We start from the raw sequence: 19031 nt of genomic DNA, 5'->3' as shown, positions 1-19031 counted from the left end.
AAGCCTTTCTTTTCTGTTTATGAACTATTACTAGGTAAAATTCTAAGTGTTCCTTAAAAGAAACTTGAGCTTTTCATTTTCACAATGAACCTGTTCGAGCAAAAATATGTCATTACTACCACATGAATTAAGACAAAGAATGAAAAAAACAAAAGTAGTATGCATACAATCAGTAGATTATCTGACACAATGGTTTAACGACTACTGAGGAGGAAGCCCCAAAGTACTAGGTCTGGCATTTTTTCCTGCATGCTTGAAATCATAGTATATTCAAAAAGTCATCAATAAAAATGGCAGTATAAATAAGTACAAAAAAATGTTATATCTAGCAGGTGGTAGTCTACATAGCCAAGATAAAAAGACAATTCTTTATAAAACTATTAATAGGTTAAAAATGCGTAATGTCTAATAATTACTGGTATCTCAAAAGCTTGAGGCAGAGAATATAAGTACTCAGTGATTCACATTACTTGCTTTGAGACAACCCAAAATGATTATATTCCAAAAAATAAGCAATAATGATAAAGACATAATGCACTGTATCTCTTTTAAGTTACACTAGACCTTTTACTCAGAGGGCATTTCTGATTTTCACATTCTTAATTTCTTTTGTTTAGAAAAGAACCTTATTATGTAAATAGTAGGTATAAATCAAATCACTTTTCTCCACAGAATGTCACTTCAGTACATCAACTCCTATGTGGTAAATAACTAAGCCAGTTATAAAAGAATTTATAGCATAATAAATGCCAATTTACAACTGTCAGCAAGACTTCTACACCAGAGTCCAAAAGTTGTGACAAGATGAGGTCAGAGCATGATTCTTCTGTATGTTCAGAATTCATTTACGAAGTTGTACTTTTGTCGTAAAATCCAGAGAAGCTTTAGGGGATACTTCCAAAGCTGTAATATTTTCCAGTGGTTGCAAAATCTGTTCATTACTTCAGTCCTTTTTCAGTCTCTTAGCTTTTGCAATATTCTCTTTACGTTTTTGCTTCTTCTTTTGCTCCTTGTCTCTGGCCTCAATCATCTTAGCCAACTTCCAGGATAGTACAGCACTTGCTAGAAACAATGGAGTAAGGGCCAAAATAACTGTCGTAAGGAAGCCATATGGGTCCTTTGCAGCCCATTCCACAACATACTCAGCCCAAGCCTTGATATCAAACATTTTTGAAGCAGTCTGGAGGTGGGTGGGAGTGGGAAATGGAGAGAAACAAAAGATTATACAGTCAAAGTTTGAAAAAGTTACATCAGACAATCAGTTAAACTAGTTCCGTTATTACTGTCTAGTTGTTTTTTAAAAGGACTGGCTAGTACTATGTTTTAGTAAGGTCTAATATCTCCTGTTAAAAGGAGCCAGGATGCAACCCACAACGACTCTGGGTCCATGCTCCCAGAGGGATAGAGAATGGGAAAGCTATCAGGGGAGGGGATGGGATATGGAGATTGGGTGGTGGGAATTGTATGGGTTGTACCCCTCCTACCCTATGGTTTTGTTAATTTATCCTTTCTTAAATAAAAAATAAATTTTTTAAAAAAAAAGGAGCCAGGAGAGAGCATGGACTGTGCTTGTGGAAGCTCTGGTTTGAGACCCAGCAGCACCAACGGATGGTGGAATGATGTTGTGGTTTATCTCCCCCCAACAAAATTTAAAAAGAATTAAAAAGTAGGCCTATGAACAATGGAACCACACATGTGAGGCTTCAATGCAGGAAAGGGGAAAAAAAAATAAATCAAGTGAACTAACCAGAAGATTAACAGTTTAAAAAAGATGTGAAGATATTAAAGACAGAAAAAAGAAAAAAAAAACATGAATACTATGACTATGTCTCTGATATTCAGACAAACCTCATTTGGAATTTTCCCAAGATTTATGCATTTGTTCCAATTAGCAGTTGAATTCTCTTTAAGTACAATCACCAAATCTGGCTTTTGAAAAGGACAAGCTAGAGAGTCTTGTGATATACTTAGAGAAAAGAGGTACCTTTTTTTTTTTGCCTCTAGGGTTATTGCTGGGGCTTGGTGCCTGCACTGCAAATCCACTGCTCCTGGAGGCTTTTGTTGCCCTTGTTGTTTATTATTATTGCTGTCATTATTAGATAGGACAGAGAAATCGAGAGAGGACAGGAAGACAGAGGGGGAGAGAAGGACAGACACCTATGGACCCACTACACCGCTTGTGAAGTGACCTCCCAGCAGGTGGGGAGCCGGGGTCTCGAACCAGGATCCTTTCGCAGGTTCCTTGCATGTGTGCTTAACCTACTGTGCTAAGGCATGGTCCCAGAAGAGAGGTACTTCTAAGAGTGCCTAGAGTATATATCCACATTCACTTGGAAAGATACATAAAGAGCCATGATATTTAAAACCTCTTTGAGCCTTGAGGATTCCTACATCACATAATTTATTAAATAAGTGTAATAGGAGGCCAGGAGACGGCTCATGTAGTGTAGTACAGCACGCACATAACCATGCACAAAGACCGGGATTCAAGTGCCTGATCTTTACATAAGGGACCATGCAAGTTTCACAAGCAGTGGAGTGGTGCTATGGTCTCTCCTGTCTTCCTGTCTTTCAGCCTCTATATGGAAAAAAATAAAGGAGCCACAGAGTAGTGCAATCTCAAAGGTACAAAGCCCCAACAGCCTTAACCCCCCCAAAAAAAAAAAAAAGTGACAAGCATTATGTATTCTGTCCCATTTTGAGTTCATAAAGAAGGGCAGCTATATGGCAAATGAAGATATGGTAGAACTGAGTAACATTTTCTACTTTGCCCCAAAGCCTTTCCTACTCAATCTCTACTCAAAGTGGAGATTATACTACTTGGGTAGGAAATATGTGTGTGCAGTTGTTTATACTTTTAGTTGAAATAGGGAGGAAAAAAATCAACTACCTTATGCTTGGATAGCTTTCTCCTAGGATTACTAGTGAATCAGTCCCGATTTCAGATGACCCTTGGTTTGACTGTCTTCTGTTCTACCACACTTCTGAGTGGTTTAGGTTCTATACAGTGGGCAGAATGAAAAGAATCAAGGGGAAAGAGGTTTAAGTCACAACTTTTAAGATACTGTATGTAACACAATTTTAAGTGGAAATTTTCAAAGCTATGTGTAAAAAAAAAAAAAAAAACAAGTGCTCCTGTGTCTTTTTTAACCAGAGCACTCACTGCACAAGGCTGGTTTATGGTGGCGCTGGAGGTCTGAACCTAGAACTTTCTGTGCCTCTGGCATGAAAGGTCTTACAGTATAACCACTATGAGCATTACGTAGTTCATTAACATGTAAAAAATACAACTTAGTTCACTGGTAAACTGCAGTACATTCGTTCCTACACCTTTAGCTTTTTAAAACTAAAATTGTCAAGCTGGTGAGATAGCTCACTTTGGACAGTGTGTTGCTTTGCCATGTGCAGACCTAGGTTCAAGCCAGGCCTCCACGTATTTAAGGTGGCGTTGGTGCTGTGGTCTCATCCACTCTCTCAGCTTCACTACCTCTCTGTCTACCTAAAAAAAACCAAAACAAACCAATAAGGAAAAAAAGACTAAGCACGTCGATTACGGAGTTAGATGCCTAATTACAAAAGCAAACACCTTGCCCAATTACTCTTCACCGCCACCTTTTCTCATCTCTTTTATACAATCTGTGTTCTTTATTTAAAAAGCCAGAATCATCAAGTTACAAGTTACCCACAATCAAGAAAACTACCGCCACTGCGAGGTCATTATATGGAGTCTCCGTATTTTCATTTGCAGATCCATGGACGTGCCTGGGGACAGTTAACTACCCCCCTCCCCAGCTCCACCAAATTCCCATGTTCTCCACGACAGTCGGTGTAAGTGACATCAATCTGTTTCAACAGCTTTCTCCATTCTGGTAACGAGTCAACTAGTGCCAAGAGCCTGAAATAAGCCAAACAACTTGGCAATATAACAGGGCCAGGAGAGAAGCACCTCGACTCTTTGCCTCCACTCCCAATCTTATTCCACGTGGCCCTGCTGGAGCCACCGGAGTGACGGTCCGAGGACCACTCCATCCCTCCGCACCTCCGTTTCGCAGGCAAACGCACGCACCCCCGAGGCTTCGCGCCTGGAGGAAGAACTCCGCTCCCTCCTGCACAGGGGCGGCTGGGTGCGGCCTCCGGACCCGCCCCGCGCGAGGCCCGCAGCTGCGGCCGGAGGCACCCGCCCTTCCTCGGCTTCCCCTCGCTCGCTCGTCCTTCCTAACTCACCCAGACGCCCGCCCAGGGGGCTGCGTTCACCGGCTCGGGCGAGCAGCGGCCCGGCGGGGCTCGAGCAGCCAGCGGCCCCGGGACTCGCCTATCGGCTCCGGAGCCGGTTCCCTCGGGCGCGAGCGCGGAGCCAGGGCGGAGTCCGCCGCGGTCGCCTGCACCGCTTCCCTCTCCTCGCGCCGCGACCCCCGACTCCTCGCTCACCTCCAGGCCGGAAGCAGGAAGGCGGAAGCGCGGCTTCCCCGACCCGCCCACAGCCCGGTCGCAGACGGGGCGGGCCTCAGGAAGTCAGGAGGCCAACTTCCGGCTGCGCCCTTGCCCTGTGGGTCCCGGGACCTCAACCTCTAGAGTGTTGGGAGGGAGGGGTGCCGAGGGCGGGGCGGCGCCGGCGTTTCCGGGAAGCTGCAGGTGAGGCTGAGCTTCTAACTGAGAGAACCAGAGCCCGACGCCCCGGCGTGGATTGAACCGGCGGTCCGGGCCTCTGAGCTTGTCCCCAGCCCCCGGGGGCCCCGCACCTGCTCTGCCCTAGGTCAGCGGGCAACAGCGCCTCCCCCTGCTGGAGCTCCGCCGGGCTAAGGGGCTGCCCGCCATCCCCCCCCTGGAGCCAGACGAGGGTCGCCCAGACTCTGACATCTGGTGGTTTCTGCTCCACGCCCCACTCTTCTCCCTCTTTAACTTCTATGGGTCTTTAGTTACAGCCTCATTTGGAGACAAAGCAGCAGCTGAGCAGAGGCTGGAGTCTCTGAGGAAAATGCAGCCAATGCTGTGTGAAGACTTTTGTTTTTTAATTATTATTATTATTATTATTTTCCTCCAGGGTTATTGCTGGGCTCGGTGCCTGCACCATGAATCCACCGCTCTTGGAGGCCATTTTCCCCCCTTTTCGTTGCCCTAGCTGTTGCAGCCTCGTTGCGGTTATTATTGCCATTGTTGACGCTGCTTTGTTGTTGGATAGGACAGAGAGAAATGGAGAGAGGAGGGGAAGACAGAGAGGGGGAGAGAAAGATAGACACCTGCAGACCTGCTTCACCGCCCGTGAAGCGACTCCCCTGCAGGTGGGGAGCCGGGGGCTCGAACCGGGATCCTTATGCCGGTCCCTGCGCTTTGCGCCACGTGTGCTTAACCCACTGCGCCACCGCCCGACTCCCTTATTATTATTATTGTTAGCGCACTGCTTATGGTGGTGCTGGGGATTGAACTGGGGACCCTGGAGCCTCAGACGTTGAAAGTCTTTACGCATAACTATTATTCTGTCTCTCTTACCCCCCGCCCTGAACAAAACTCATTCCACAAAAGAATGATCAATACTTGACCAGAATAAAACTGATAAATAATTAAACCGTATTGAGCACGGAGTCCCCTTCGAGGTACTTGTTCTTTCAGTACACAAAGAAAGGCATGCAAAAGTCCATAGGCAGAAAGAGTGGATATAATACTATCTTCGTGCTGAAAGATTACCTCTGCTTTGGTTGGTGACTGTGATTACCTGCACTGTTTAAACTACCTCTACAAATCTACAAATGTTGTAAGACCTCTTTACTGTTGTGTGCCAAAAAAAAAAAGCAGGTTCTTATTCTTGAAAGACGATATAGAGCTTTCTCTTTGTGGAGCGAGCAAGTTGTAACCTGCGTAACTAGTTTAGGTATGACAACAGTAACTATTATTTACCAGGGTCCAGACCTGGCAGATAATCTAATGATCTAAAATACTGTTCTTTGGGCATATGTTAATGTTTGTATGTTGTATTAGCAGCAGTTGTTTTTCTTACTCCTTCTTGTTTGAAAACTGGATGGTGGTTTTAAAACTTGTGCAGCTTGGACCTAGCCTGTACCTGTAGTAGCCAGAAAAAGCAGGCTCAGTCACTGGGTTGTGTGGAAAACTTACTGGAGGTAAATTTATGTGTCTTTTTAATTGTCCAAATAGTAACTCCAGGAGGGGGTCAGAATATATTTTATTACTCTTCAGTTCAGAGGCGCCTGTGTGTGTATGTGTGAGAGAGGGAGAGGGAGAGGGAGAGGGAGAAGGAGATTTATTTTCACCAGAACACTGCTCAGCTCTGGCTTATGGTGGTGCTGAGGATTGAATCAGCAACCTTTGATGCCTTGGGCATCAAAATATTTTTTATTTTTTTAACTTTAAAAATTTTTTCCCCTTTTGTTGCCCTTGTTGTTTATCATTATTGTTATTGCTGTCGTTGTTGTTGGATAGGACAGAGGGAAATCGAGAGAGGAGGGGAAGACAGGGCATGAAAAATCTTACTGCATAACCATTATCTCCCAGCTCTTTTTGTTTGTTATTTTAATTATAGGTGGACAGTTTTCCTAATTTCTTCCCCAATACTGAGGATTTTGTTTTTGTTTTCATTTTATTTTTGTTTTTTGGCCAGAGTACCATTCAGCTTTGACTGTTGGTGAAGCTAGGGATCAAAGGTGACACCTCTCGTATTTCAAGTCCCCCAGTCCAAGAACAATTTTTCTTTAAAGATATTGTTGAATAATTACTATGTATAAGTATGGAGCTAGATGGCTAGATTTTATATATATGCAACCCTGCAGAGTTGTTGAGGTTTTTGCTGTTGTTTTGTTTTGTTTCCCTTTTTTTTCTGCCAAGGCTTTGTACCTGTGTCATCCCATCACTCCTAGTAGACTTATCTGGTCTCTTCTTTCCAGATAGAAGGGACAGGAAAGACACTACAGCACCACATTTCTGCTTATGAAGCTTCCCATTCCCATGATGAGCCCATGTGATCAGGGGCTTGAATCCACGGCCTCGCACAGACTGGGTGAGCTGTCTCCCAGCCCCTTAGGAAATATTACACACACTTAATATCTAAGGACTTAGCAAAGATGCTGATTTCATAAAATGAAAGTATGTTTTTTGGTGATATCATTGTTAATTAACTGGGAATCACAATTTCATCTTCCTATTCTTCAAAATTGCCTACTGTCCAGGTGGTGGCAGCATGTCTCAAAGAGTTCATGTGTTGAAGGTTTTTTTCCAACCTTGCCAGTTGATTTGCTTCTCATCTCATATGCATCATAGCCTCTCTAACTTCTTTTTTTGTTTTCTTTCTTTCTTTCTTTCTTTCTTTCTTTCTTTCTTTCTTTCTTTCTTTCTTTTTTTTCCTGCCTCCAGTCGTTGGGGCTCAGTGCTGGCACTATCAATCCACCTCTTCTAGTGGCTTTTTTTTTTTCATTTGGTAGGACAGAGAGAAGTTGATGGGGTGGGGGGGGGCTAGAGAGAGGGAGAGAAAGATCTGCTTTACTTCTCCTAATGTGTCTCTGAGGCAGGTGGGATCGTGGGCTTGAACCCGGGTCCTTGTACATATCCTTGCACTTAGTACTGTGTGCACTTAACTGGGTGTGCCGCCTCCCAGCCCCACCTCTAACTTCTTTGAGCACTTTTCACCACTGATAGACCAACCAACCTTGCATCAGAGACCCATTTCATCTTCCATATTCCCTCCACCCTTGTTTTCTGAATGTGTCATGCTTTGCCAATTTGCTCCCAGTCTATTTTGCCGATTAGCTTTTACCAAAATATTGTTTTCTAGAAAATTGAGGCCTGATTAGTGCACCAATATTTTTTTCATATTTTTTAAGTTTTTTTTTAATTATCTTTATTTATTGGATAGAGACAGCCAGAAATTGTGAAGGAAGGGAGAGATGAAAAGGGACTGCCTCACCATTTGCAAAGCTTTCCCCCTGCAGGTGGGGACTGGGAGCTTGAACCCTGGTCCTTGTGCACAGTAATGTGTGTGCTCAACCAGGTGTGCCACCACCCGGCCCTACATCAATAATGTTTTAATGTTTTACTCATTGTTAAATGTTATTTGACATAAATACATCCTAAATAATTATCTATTTTTATTTATTTATTTACCTTTTTTGTTGCACTTGTTTTATCGTTGTTGTGGTTATTAGTGTTGTTATTGATAGGACAGAGAGAATTGGAGAGAGGAGGGGAAGACAGAGAAGGGGAGAGACAGACAGACATCTGCAGATCTGCTTCACCGCTTGTGAAGCGACTCCCCTGCAGGTGGGGATCGGAGGTTCCAACCAGTGTCATCACACCCGTGCGCCACGTACACTTAACCTGCTGCAGTACTGCCCAACTCCCATAATTATCTAATTGTATGCAACAGTTGTTTAAATTTGGAAGATGCCTTTCTTAGACTTATGGGATACATTAAAAAGGTATTGAAAACGTTTATAAAGTTAGAATTAGTCTCCAAAATAAGAATTAAAACGCAATATAGTGAGCAGTGCAAGGCTATATAATTTAGAAGGAATTCATAACTGTAGACTACAATAACTAGTTAAACCTACCTTTGTAAAAATTGCCTAAACATTATTCTCATTTCTTCGATAAGGCATACCTTCATAGACGTTGAAAATTGGGGAGTTGGGCGGTAGTGCAGCGGGCTAAGCGCACGTGCCACCTCTCCAGATTCAAAGGAGGTCTCGAAACTTTACATCAGGCTCAACCTGACGCTGTTGTCTGGCTATGGAAGAAGGGCAAACGCTAGAAGAAGAAAGCTCACGTGAGGTAAAGCTCAAGGACCAGAGTAAGGATCCTGGTTTGAGTCCCCAGCTCCCCACCTGCAGGGGCGGGGTCGTCGCTTCACAAACGGTGAAGCAGCTCTGCAGGTGTCTTTCTCTCCCCCTCTCTGTCTAACCCCTCCTCTCTCAATTTCTCTCTGTCCTAACAATGACGATATCAATAACAACAACAATAATAACTACAACAATTAAAAAAGAAAAAGAAAGAAAATTGGGCCAGGCGGTGGTGCAGTTCCTTAAGCGTACACGTTACCATGCTCAAGGACGTGGGTTCGAGACGTCACTCCTCAACTGCAGAGGGATTGCTTTATAAGAAGTGAAGCAAGTGTGCAGGTCTTTCTCTCTAAAAAATAGAGATTGAAAATCAAGTGTTGCTTATTGACAAAAGCTCTACTTGTCATTTAAATCCTCGATCTCGCATGTGTTTTTTTTCAAGCTAACTTGTACATTTTTTAACTAGAATATAAGATACATGAGATTAATTGCTCCACTGTATAGAATATTGTTTTGAAAAGTTGTTCCAAGTTATAATATTACCTCGTACCAGTAAAACAACATTTGAGAACTGGGGAGAGTGTAGTGGTACAAAAGACACTTATGCGTGAGTCTCTGAGGGCCCAGGTTTAATCCCTAGCACCACCATAACTAGAGCTGAGCAGTGTTTTCTAGTTAAAAAAAAAAAATTTATAATGGGAGGGTAACTGAATACATTTTTAAAAATATTTCAATTTATTATTGGATAGAGACAGAGAAATTGAGAGGGAGAGAGACAGAGATATCTGCAGCACTGCTTCATCACTTGTGAAGCTTTCCCCCTGCAGGTGGGAACCGGGGTCTTAATACTGGGTCCTTGAGTACTGTAATGTGTGTGCTTAACTAGCTGAGCCACTGCCTTGCCCCTTGAATAAATCTTGAATGTACAGTCTGAGAATATTTACCAGACTTCTACTTTGCTTTGAAAGTAACAAGGGATGTACAGCAATAAGAAGTCAAAATATTAGTGAGTAAAATATTTGAGGGGAAAGTACGAATAGTTATCTTGTTAATGATTTGTTCCTAACTGATTTCCAAGTGTATACAACTAATAAGTGACTTGTCTTCTTTGAAAGGATAAATTGTCATGGTCTGGGAGGTGGTGCAGGGGATGAGGCATTAGACTCTGAAGCATGAGGTCCTGAGTTCAATCCCCAGCAGCACATGTTCCTGAATGATGTCTGCTTCTTTCTTTCTCTCCTATCTTCTCATAAATAAATTTAAAAAGATGTGGTCCAGGAGATGGCGCAGTGGATAGGGCTTTGGACTCTGAAGCATGAGGTCCTGAGTTCAATCCCTGGCAGCACATGTAACAGAGTGATGTCTGGTTCTTTCTCACCTGTCATTTCTCATGAGTAAGTAAATAAAATATTTTAAAAAATTAAAAAGATAAAGATAAATTGTCCTGGAGGTGCCAGGCAGTGGCACACCTAGTTAAGCACACATATTATGCCCAGATACCTGGGTTCGAGCCCCCACTCCCTACTTGCAGTGGGGATGCTTCACAAGCAGTGAAGCAATTCTTCAGATGTCTATCTTTCTCTCCCTCTCTATGTCCCCCTCCCTTCTCAACTTGTCTCTGATCTATTCAATTAAAAAAAAAAAAGCAAAATACAAAAAAAAAAGGTCACTGAGGAGTGGTGGATTTGTAGTGCTGACCAACCACTGTGATAATTCTGGCGGCAATAAAAAAGAAAAAATAAAATAAAAATGAAGAGTCCTGGACTGTAGGTGCTGGGATTTCAAGTAAGTGAAAAAATGTCTATTTAAAAGAGATTTAAATAGACATCTTTGTAAATGAGATAAGAGTATATATGAGACTAGATGCCCTTTATGTTTAAGCTTTGACGCTGAGGAATTATTCTGATGCAGTCTCCGCCCCCAGGTTTTACCACGCCCTGTGAAATCCTAGCAGTGCCCCCTTCAACCAATCCTGGCCCCACACAGCACCCCTGGTTGTCGTCCAATAAAAACCCCCTCACCCCCCCCCCCCCCCCCCCCCCCCCCCCCCGCCCTCAGCGTTCTCTCTCTCTCTCTCTCTCTTGCTGGGCTCCTTCAGGTCACACTGTTTCTCTCTGCCTGGTCAGGTAGTGGGGATGGCCATTGTCGGCTGACTCCACGTGGCCTGAGCCACCCCCCCATCCTATAATAAAGATTTGTGTACCCCACTTGCTCTGGACTTCCTCTCTCTTCTCCGTGGTGCAGCCCGACACCTGACCACCACCACAACAAAGCTTTATGATTCCCATTGCAGAATGTAGGAAAAATAGGTTAGATAGCAGAGATTCTGTCTTTGATTATTTATTGCTACCTGTGACCTTTTCTGTATATATTTAGAACCATCTGTGTGTATTTGAACACAATAGAGGTGGTTATATGTTACTGCCTTGGTTGATTTGTAGGGTTTTTCCACCTAATATTTAAAATTGTATGTGTATGTTTGCACTGTTTACAGTTCTCAAGAGTATACAGCACACAGAGGTACACACCCACCCCAAACTAGTTTCCTGAGAGGCTTCCCTTGGAAAAGTAAATTGTCCAGTAAATTCCGAAGCCTTGGGCTGCAGTCCTGTTAAAGGTTAGAGAGACACTAAGCTTTCCTGCTGAATCTAGTTTCACTAGCATTAGGCTTATCCCTACATGATATGGAAACCAGGTGGACTCACCCTTTTAAGTATTTTTTTTCCTTGGGGTCATCTAGCCATTAAATAAGAGTTGCTGTCAAATTGCAAAAACTAATCCAAGTAAAAGAAATCTTCAGTTGTCAAAAATGATGTGTAGGGAGTCAGGCAGTAGGTGCAGCAGGTTAAGCGCACGTGGCGCAAAGCACAAGGATCAGCCTAAAGATCCCCGTTGGAGCCCCCGGCTCTCCACCTGCAGGGGAGTCACTTCACAAGCGGTGAAGCAGGTCTGCAGGTGTCTATCTTTCTCTCCTCCTTTCTGTCTTCCCCTTCTCTCTCCATTTCTCTCTGTCCTATCCAACGACGACATAATAACAACAATAAAACAACAAGGGTAACAAAAGGGAATAAATAAATAAATATTAAAAAAAGAAAAAAATGATGTGTATTGCCGAGGGAGCTCTAGCATTTTAGTTATCTCCCACCTTGACCTGAATAAGCTGCTCAACTCAATCATATGAACATTTTAACCAGGATTTGGGTCGTGCCACACCTGGTAGAGCACATGTTATAATGTACACGACACAGCTTCAAGCCCCTAGTCCTAGCTGCAGAGGGGAAGCTTCACCAGCACTGGAGTAGAGCTACAGGTGTCTCTTTTGCTACCTCTCAGCCCCTTACTCTCATCCTCTATTTTTCTCTGTCACTGTCAGAAAAAGAAAGAAGGGGGAAAAAAAGACCACTGGAATGGTGGAGTTGTCATGCAGGCACAGTAATAACTCTGGTGGCAATATATTTTTGGGGAGTGTGTGTGTGTGTGTGTGTGTGTGTGTGTGTGTGCGCGCGCGGGCATGCGCTCCGCATTTGTATTGGACCTCACAGGTATGCCTCCAGTGCTTCCAGTGGACTTTCATTTCTTCTGGTTTCAGATAGAGACAGGAAATACCACAGCACCACTCCACTGTTTATGAAGTTTCTCTGGTGCCATACATGGCGTTTCCATGTGGTGCTGTGGGCTCAAACCTGGGTCCTAATTTGAAGTAGAGTACGCTTTTCCTCTGTAATCTATCGTCCAGCCTGGAAGCCACTGTTAGATAGTAAGAATCTTGTCTCACTTTATTTGTCAGAAAGCTCAAGAGCTAAAGTTGAAATCAGCATTGGCCATTGATCCTGATAGGCATTTCTGCATTTCTTTTTAAGCATTTTTCCTAGGGAAGATATCCTATGTCTGTCATTGTGTATATCTACTTAGTATGACAACTCTTATGCTGTGTGAAATAAGATGGTATAGTTTGCCTGGAGACCAAGTCTGTGAAACAGCTTTACAGAGGTTCCTAATATGTGACAAGTAGGTATTTGCTACTGAAATTCTTCAGTGATTCTAATTTTTTATCACATTTTTTATTTTATTTATTTATTTATGCCTTTTTGTTGCCCTTGCTGTTTTATTGTTGTTGTCATCATTGTTGGATAGGACAGAGAGAGGAGGGGAAGACAGAGGAGGGAGAGAAAGACAGTCACCTGCAGACCTGCTTCACCTCTTATGAAGCGACTCCCCGGTAGGTGGGGAGCCGGGGGCTTGAACCGGGATCCTTACGCTGGTCCTTACACTTTGCACCACTTGTGCTTAACCCGCTGTGCTACCACCAGACTCCCAATGATTCTAATTTTTATATCTATTTCTAAATCTTGTAATGTAACCATATCTCATTCAGAACTGGGGGACATAAGAAATCATTGACTGGAATTGTATCCCAGAGTCAAATTCTAAAATCGAGTTTGTGCCTTTAATAGCCCTCAGAGTATAATGTGTATATTTGGAATCTAGTTTTAAAAAGTGAGCAGAATTTACTGGTGCCAAACTATAAATATAGCTCCCTAAACCATCACTTAGAGGCATATCCTGGTCCCAAAATCATAAATTGCTTATGCTGAGTGCACAGTTTGTTCTTAGACTTTCATTCAGGAAATGAAACAGTTTGAAATTTAAAACTATTTTGGTTCACGTGTTGTTTTTTTGTTTTGTTTGTTTGTTATTTTTTTATTTATTTATAAAAAGGAAACATTGACAAAACCATAGGATAAGAGGGGTACAACTCCACACAATTCCCACCACCAGAACTCTGTATCCCATCCCCTCCCCTGATAGCTTTCCTATTCTTTAATCCTCTGGGAGTATGGACCCAAGTCTTTGTTATTTTTTTACCAGAGTCTCTGGCTTATGGTGGTCCCAGGGATTGATTTTGGTGTGTATGATAAGTCTGTAGGCTCCGGTTTAAAGTTTAATTACTGAGTTGTCAGAAAAGTCATGACACATTTTTGCAAAAAAAAAAAAAAAAAAATTATCATGTCTTCTGACAACCTAGTATTTCTTTTTTCCACTTTCTTTAAATTTAAGATTTGACCTTGCTTAAACCGGGGTCCTTCCGCTTGGCACCACTTGTGCTTAACCTGTTGCCCGACTCCCCTAGAGCTGTGTTTCTAAATAGGTGTATCAGAATCAAATGTGGGGGCTGTGATGGCATACCTGGTAGGGTGAACACGTTACCATGCACTAGGGATTCACCCCCCTAGTCCCCACTATGGGGAGAAGGTTTACAAGAGGTGAAGCAGTGCTGTAGGTGTCACTCTCCCTCTTTTTCCCTCTCCCTCTCTACCTTCCTCTTCCCCCAGTCTCTTTCTGTCTCTATCAAAAACAAAAAAGAAAGACAAATGACCACTGGAAATGCGGAGCTCAATGTGCAGGCATAGTGTAAACCCTGGTGACAACTAAAAAAGAAATCTGATTTGATCACTAGTTCTAGTTCCATATTTGATCTTGTTTGAACCAGTGGAAATATTTGCATGCCTGAGTTTCTGTATCCTTAAAATAGAGCTAATAGTATCAGGTTTTTGCAAAATTATATAGCTATAAATGAACATGTAGTTACTTTTATGAAAGTGGTTTTTTTTTAACTGCTACCAGTGCCTGCAAGATGACTCCACTCCTCTCAGCTGCCATTATTATTTATTATTATTGTTATTATTATTACTATTTATTTCTTGGATAGAAAAATTGAGAGGAAAGGGAGAGATGGAGAGGGAGAGATTTACTGCTTGTGAAATGTGCCCCCTACAGGTGGGAATTTGAACTTTAAACTTGGGACCTTACACAGGTAATATGTACTTTACTGGGTGTGCCACAACCTGCCCCCAAAAAGTTATGCTCTGTCGGATTCATTTGTAAATTAATTGTTGAGAGCTTCCACAGATTATCATAGAATTCATGTTTTAAATACTGGTTAAGTTCCTCATTTAGCCTGTAAATGCCTATTTGACACACAGCATAGAAGTTCTTTTGCATAAGTAGTAGAAGAGAAATTTCAGTACTAGTAAACACGATTTTAGTGATCTGGTACCAAAGATTTTATTTTATTATTAGTGATTTAATACTTATTTACAAAATTATGAGATAATGGGTATAATTCTACATTGTTCCCACCACCAGTGTTCTGTGTGCTGTGTCTCCATTCTCTCCACTAGAATCTGCAAGAGTTCTCCCAAGGTCACAGATATGGGTTGACTATTATTTCTATGACTATCTATATTTATATATATTTGCCCATTTTCTCTAAATCACACATACACCTATTGTTACTTCAGAATATCCTTCCTTTTTTCTTCTTCTCTCTCTGGGTTTTGATAGAATTGGAGTTCGAAGCCCTCTGGTCATCTTCCTCTAATATTTCTCTCCCTCTGAGGGTATGGACCAAAAGTCATTATGGGGTGCAGAAGGTGGGAGTTCTGGCTTCTGTAATTGCTTCTCCACTGGACATGGGCATTAGCAGGTTGATCCATAACCCCAGCCTGTTTCTGTCTTTCCCTAATGGGCTAGTGCTCTGGGGAGGTGAGGTTCCAGGACACATTGGTGAGGTCGTCTGCCCAGGGAAGTCAGGATGGAATCATAGTACATCTGCAACTTGGTGACTGAAAGGCAGTAAGATCTAAAGCAGGACAAAATGATTAATGAACAGGAATCAAAAAGTAGAAATAGAGCAGATGAGACTAGGGACCTTGGGGTGGAAAGAAGTGAGGAAGTCTATTTTAGGTGTGTTCCTAGGGACCTTTGAGCTTCCTTGCTAATCTGCAGGTAGACTAAAAATACTGTCTGGGAAGATGGTATCAGAGTTGAGAATAGGGCTGGAAAGCTGGATTAGGGCAGAAGAGTAGCTCCCAGACTTGAAGAAAGTATATAGATAAAATTAACTGTCCACACCACAGATTTTATAAACAGTACTGAATATGAATTTATCTGAGTCCGTTGTTTTTTTTATGTTTATGTCCTAGAAATGTGAGTGCTTTGCTATCACTCTGTGACCATTTGTACAGTTTAGAAATCACTGTTGAGGTTGTTTGGCAATCCTTTTATATCAGCAAACTAAAGATACTTGTGGATCTACAAATGATTCATGTGTGTATACAGTGCATGTATGATATGTGTGATGTGCACGTATCTCTACCATGATCTGTAAAAAAAAAAAGCACAAATATCTTAGAGAGAATCCTAGTGATTCTTATCAGTCTAGCCCAACTTGTCCTATAAATCTTTATAAACTTTATTTATTTTATTATTTATTCCCTTTTGTTGCCCTTTTTTATTGTTGTAGTTATTGTTGTTATTGATGTCATTGTTGGATAGGACAGAGAGAAATGGAGAGATGAGGGGAAGACAGAGAGGTGGAGAGAAGGATAGACTCCTGCAGACCTGCTTCACCACCAGTGAAGCAACTCCCCTGCAGGTGGGGAGCCAGGGCTCGAACCTGGGTCCTTATGCCAGTCCTTGCACGTTGTGCCACCTGCACTTAACCTGCTGCACTACCGCCCAGCTCCCATAAAATTTATTTATTAGATAGTGAAAAATCAAGAGGGAAGGGGTCATGGAAAGAGAGAGAGAGAGAGAGAGAGAGAGAGAGAAGCCTGCAGCAATGCTTCATCACTCATGAAGCTTTTCCCATCTAGGTGGAGATTTGAGGCTTGAACCCCGGTCCTAGCACATTGTAATATGTGTGCTCAACCAGGTGGGCTACCATCTAGCCCCATATAAATCTTTTACTGTGTTAGAGGACCACGTGTTTCGGATCCCTACATCTCTGCACTAAGTAGAGAGGCCTTCGTATTAGCAGGATAGGCTCTAGAACCAGTTGCCTTGTTTGAATGGGCTCTGCCTCTCAGTAGAGTACAAAGTCACATGAGAATGCACCTCACAGTCTCCACCTCTCTCCACTACACGAACTTTAACTACTGAGGGTTCCAGTCTGAAATTCATCCCTGCATGTGTGCTAGGAATTTCTTTTTAAAAAAAATTTTATATTTATATTTACCCTTTTGTTGCCCTTGTTTTTTTTTATTGTTGTTGTAGTTATTGTTGTTATTGATGTCATCGTCCTTAGATAGGACAGAGAGAAATGGAGAGAGGAGTGGAAGACAGAGAGGGGGAGAGTGTTGTATGCTTTACATTGGGTTGTTCTAGTTCTCCCCCACCAAGAGAATTGGATCAGTCCAGTTAGTTTCGCGGCCCGCTTGGCCCTGCCCCAAAAAACCCCGAGAGAGGGTTTCAGAGTTCCAGAGTTGCAGAGTTCCAGAGTAAGAGAGAGTGCTTGCGCCGCCGCAAAGAGACAGCAGAGTTCTGTTTGGTGATTAGTTTGTCTTAGTTTATGAATCGTTATTCCTGAATAAAGAAATACAGCTTCCCGGCCCAGCCGTATGTCTCTGGTCGTCTCTGTTACCTGCCCGTGAAGCTAGCCCGACCAGCAAGAGCCTCCGAATTTTAACAACAGGAGAGAAAGATAGACACCTGCAGACCTGCGTCACTGCCTGTGAAGTGACTCCCCTGCGGGTGGGGACCTGGGGCTCGAACCGGGATCCTTACTCCAGTCCTTGCACTTCAAGGAATTTGTTTCTTTAGCAACTCAGCAACTAAGAAGTGGAATTTCTGGGAGACAGGAGACTCCTCTGTTGACCAGCTGGGACATAAGAACTTTCCGTTGCCTTGCCAAACCTTCTTTAGGTAACATGGCAGTCTAGGATATTCCCAGGCAGCTGGACCCCTCCACCACCATCACCCTGTATTGAGGTATTTCTCCTAAAAATACAAAAAGCATGGGGGCTGAATATTGGAGCACCTGGTTGAGTGCACGTTACGATGTGTAATGGTACAACCCCCTCCCCCGTCCCCACCTGCAGGGGGAAAGCTTTGCAAGTGGTAAAGCAGTGCTGCAGGTGTCTCTCTGTCTCTCTCCTTCTCTCCCTTCCCCTTCTCACTCTATTTCTGGTTGTCTCTATCCAGTACATGAATAAAGATAATTTTTTTAAGTATACATATTTAATCCATCTTGATTTCCAGGGTTGTAAAAATAGGAATTTGGGACAAGGTTATCCACTACCAAGCCTAAAGGTTGGGAAGATTGGTTGGGAAGTAGGGTATTCATTAACCCTGGAGTAAAAGTGCAAATTTCACATGGGACATGGGACAGTCCCATGTGAAATTATCATCATTCTAAGTGATGATACAGATATTTGAAAATACGGGAAGATTGTGCCTATAAAAAAATCAGAGTCGACTGATAATTACTAAGCTATTATATATTGAAGTATTGCTGAAGGAAAATGAAAAACATCTGCTTAACAAGCTCTTAACTAAGTTAATAGCTACAGGTGATAATGGCCTCTTTATAAGCCATGAGAGAGGCTCACCTGTAGTGAGAAGTCCTGGAATTGAACTGCATGCTAACAGCTAACTGGTTATTGAGCCATAACTCCAGGGACATTTGGGCACTGAGTGCTTAGCCAAAGCAAGTCTCTTAATGTGAAGGTAAGAAACTTGGGATCCTGAACATGGGGAGGCACGATCTAGATCACGACCAGGGAACGTCAGGCTCCTGAGCCTTATACATCTTGCAAAATCATTTGGTCTGGCTCTGCCAAGGCAGCTAGAGATTTTTTCATAACAACATATAAGTTGATGATTTTGAATGTTCAGCAAATGATGTTACAAATATATAAATGGCCCTTGGCAGAGAAAAAAAAAACAAAAAACATTCTGCCCCCCTCACCTGAATAGATGCTCTGCAGTTTTCCCTCAGTACAGAGAGATCGTTCTTCTCAAGTGATAGAAGTTGGTTTACTAGGCTGGAAGAAGCTAAAGAAGGATTGTGCCCACAAGGCAATAGTTCTGCCGTACACTCCCCTCTGTTCCTGACTGCCAAGCCAATAATGGGGTTAAGTTCCAGATGCTGGATCTCATAAAACTATTTTCCTTGGGGGGAAAATGCAAGTTGCAGCTGGAATGTAGAGACAGGACCCAAGGGAGATTTGGAGTTAGAGTTTAGAGATGCTCGTTCCATGGGACAAGGACACAATATTGGATATACAAGCAGACAGTGACTTAGAACTTTCTCAAGTATTGAGAGAATGCACACCCTGGCAAGGATCCTGTTACAGTCAGGATATGGCTTTCCCAAATTCATCTGTTGAAATGTAATCTCCAATGTGATGGTATCTGGAGATAAGGCATTGTGAGTGGTATTAATGCCCTTATAAAAGAAGCTTCAAA

The 19031-nt window shown here is 42.7% G+C and overlaps 2 protein-coding genes and 1 long non-coding RNA gene across 6 annotated transcripts in view; 2 read left to right on the top strand and 1 right to left on the bottom strand.

Annotated features, from left to right (window-relative positions):
- The window catches only part of NDUFAF2 (NADH:ubiquinone oxidoreductase complex assembly factor 2), a 445591-nt gene that overhangs the window by 189762 nt on the left and 236798 nt on the right, over window positions 1-19031 (top strand). The window lies entirely within an intron of this gene.
- On the bottom strand, window positions 543-4422 carry SMIM15 (small integral membrane protein 15). 3 transcript variants are annotated; one of them, XM_060191307.1, is made up of 3 exons: window positions 4225-4422; window positions 3687-3895; window positions 543-1180 (listed from the first exon to the last, which is right to left on the bottom strand). In XM_060191307.1, exon 3 carries the CDS (start codon window positions 1166-1168, stop codon window positions 944-946), a length of 225 nt encoding a protein of 74 aa, XP_060047290.1. In that variant the 5' UTR covers window positions 1169-1180; window positions 3687-3895; window positions 4225-4422; the 3' UTR covers window positions 543-943. The 3 variants fall into 3 exon arrangements, with proteins under 3 accessions (XP_060047290.1, XP_016040959.1, XP_060047291.1); XM_016185473.2 differs by lacking the exon at window positions 3687-3895; XM_060191308.1 differs by lacking the exons at window positions 3687-3895; window positions 4225-4422 and adding an exon at window positions 2891-2911.
- On the top strand, window positions 4533-17860 carry LOC132538609 (uncharacterized). The gene is made up of 3 exons (XR_009549954.1): window positions 4533-4632; window positions 6894-7006; window positions 17385-17860. It is a non-coding gene; the product is annotated as an uncharacterized LOC132538609 (long non-coding RNA).

The sequence above is a fragment of the Erinaceus europaeus genome, chromosome 5, assembly GCF_950295315.1.
Source record: "Erinaceus europaeus chromosome 5, mEriEur2.1, whole genome shotgun sequence".
NCBI classification, from domain to species: Eukaryota; Metazoa; Chordata; class Mammalia; order Eulipotyphla; family Erinaceidae; genus Erinaceus; species Erinaceus europaeus.
The sequence above is the reverse complement of the archived record's forward strand: the minus strand, read 5'-3'. Positions and strand labels throughout refer to the sequence as shown.

Coding starts and splice junctions, on each gene's coding strand:
- SMIM15 (XM_060191307.1), bottom strand. CDS start 1,168: ATGTTTGATATCAAGGCTTGGGCTGAGTATGTTGTGGAATGGGCTGCA.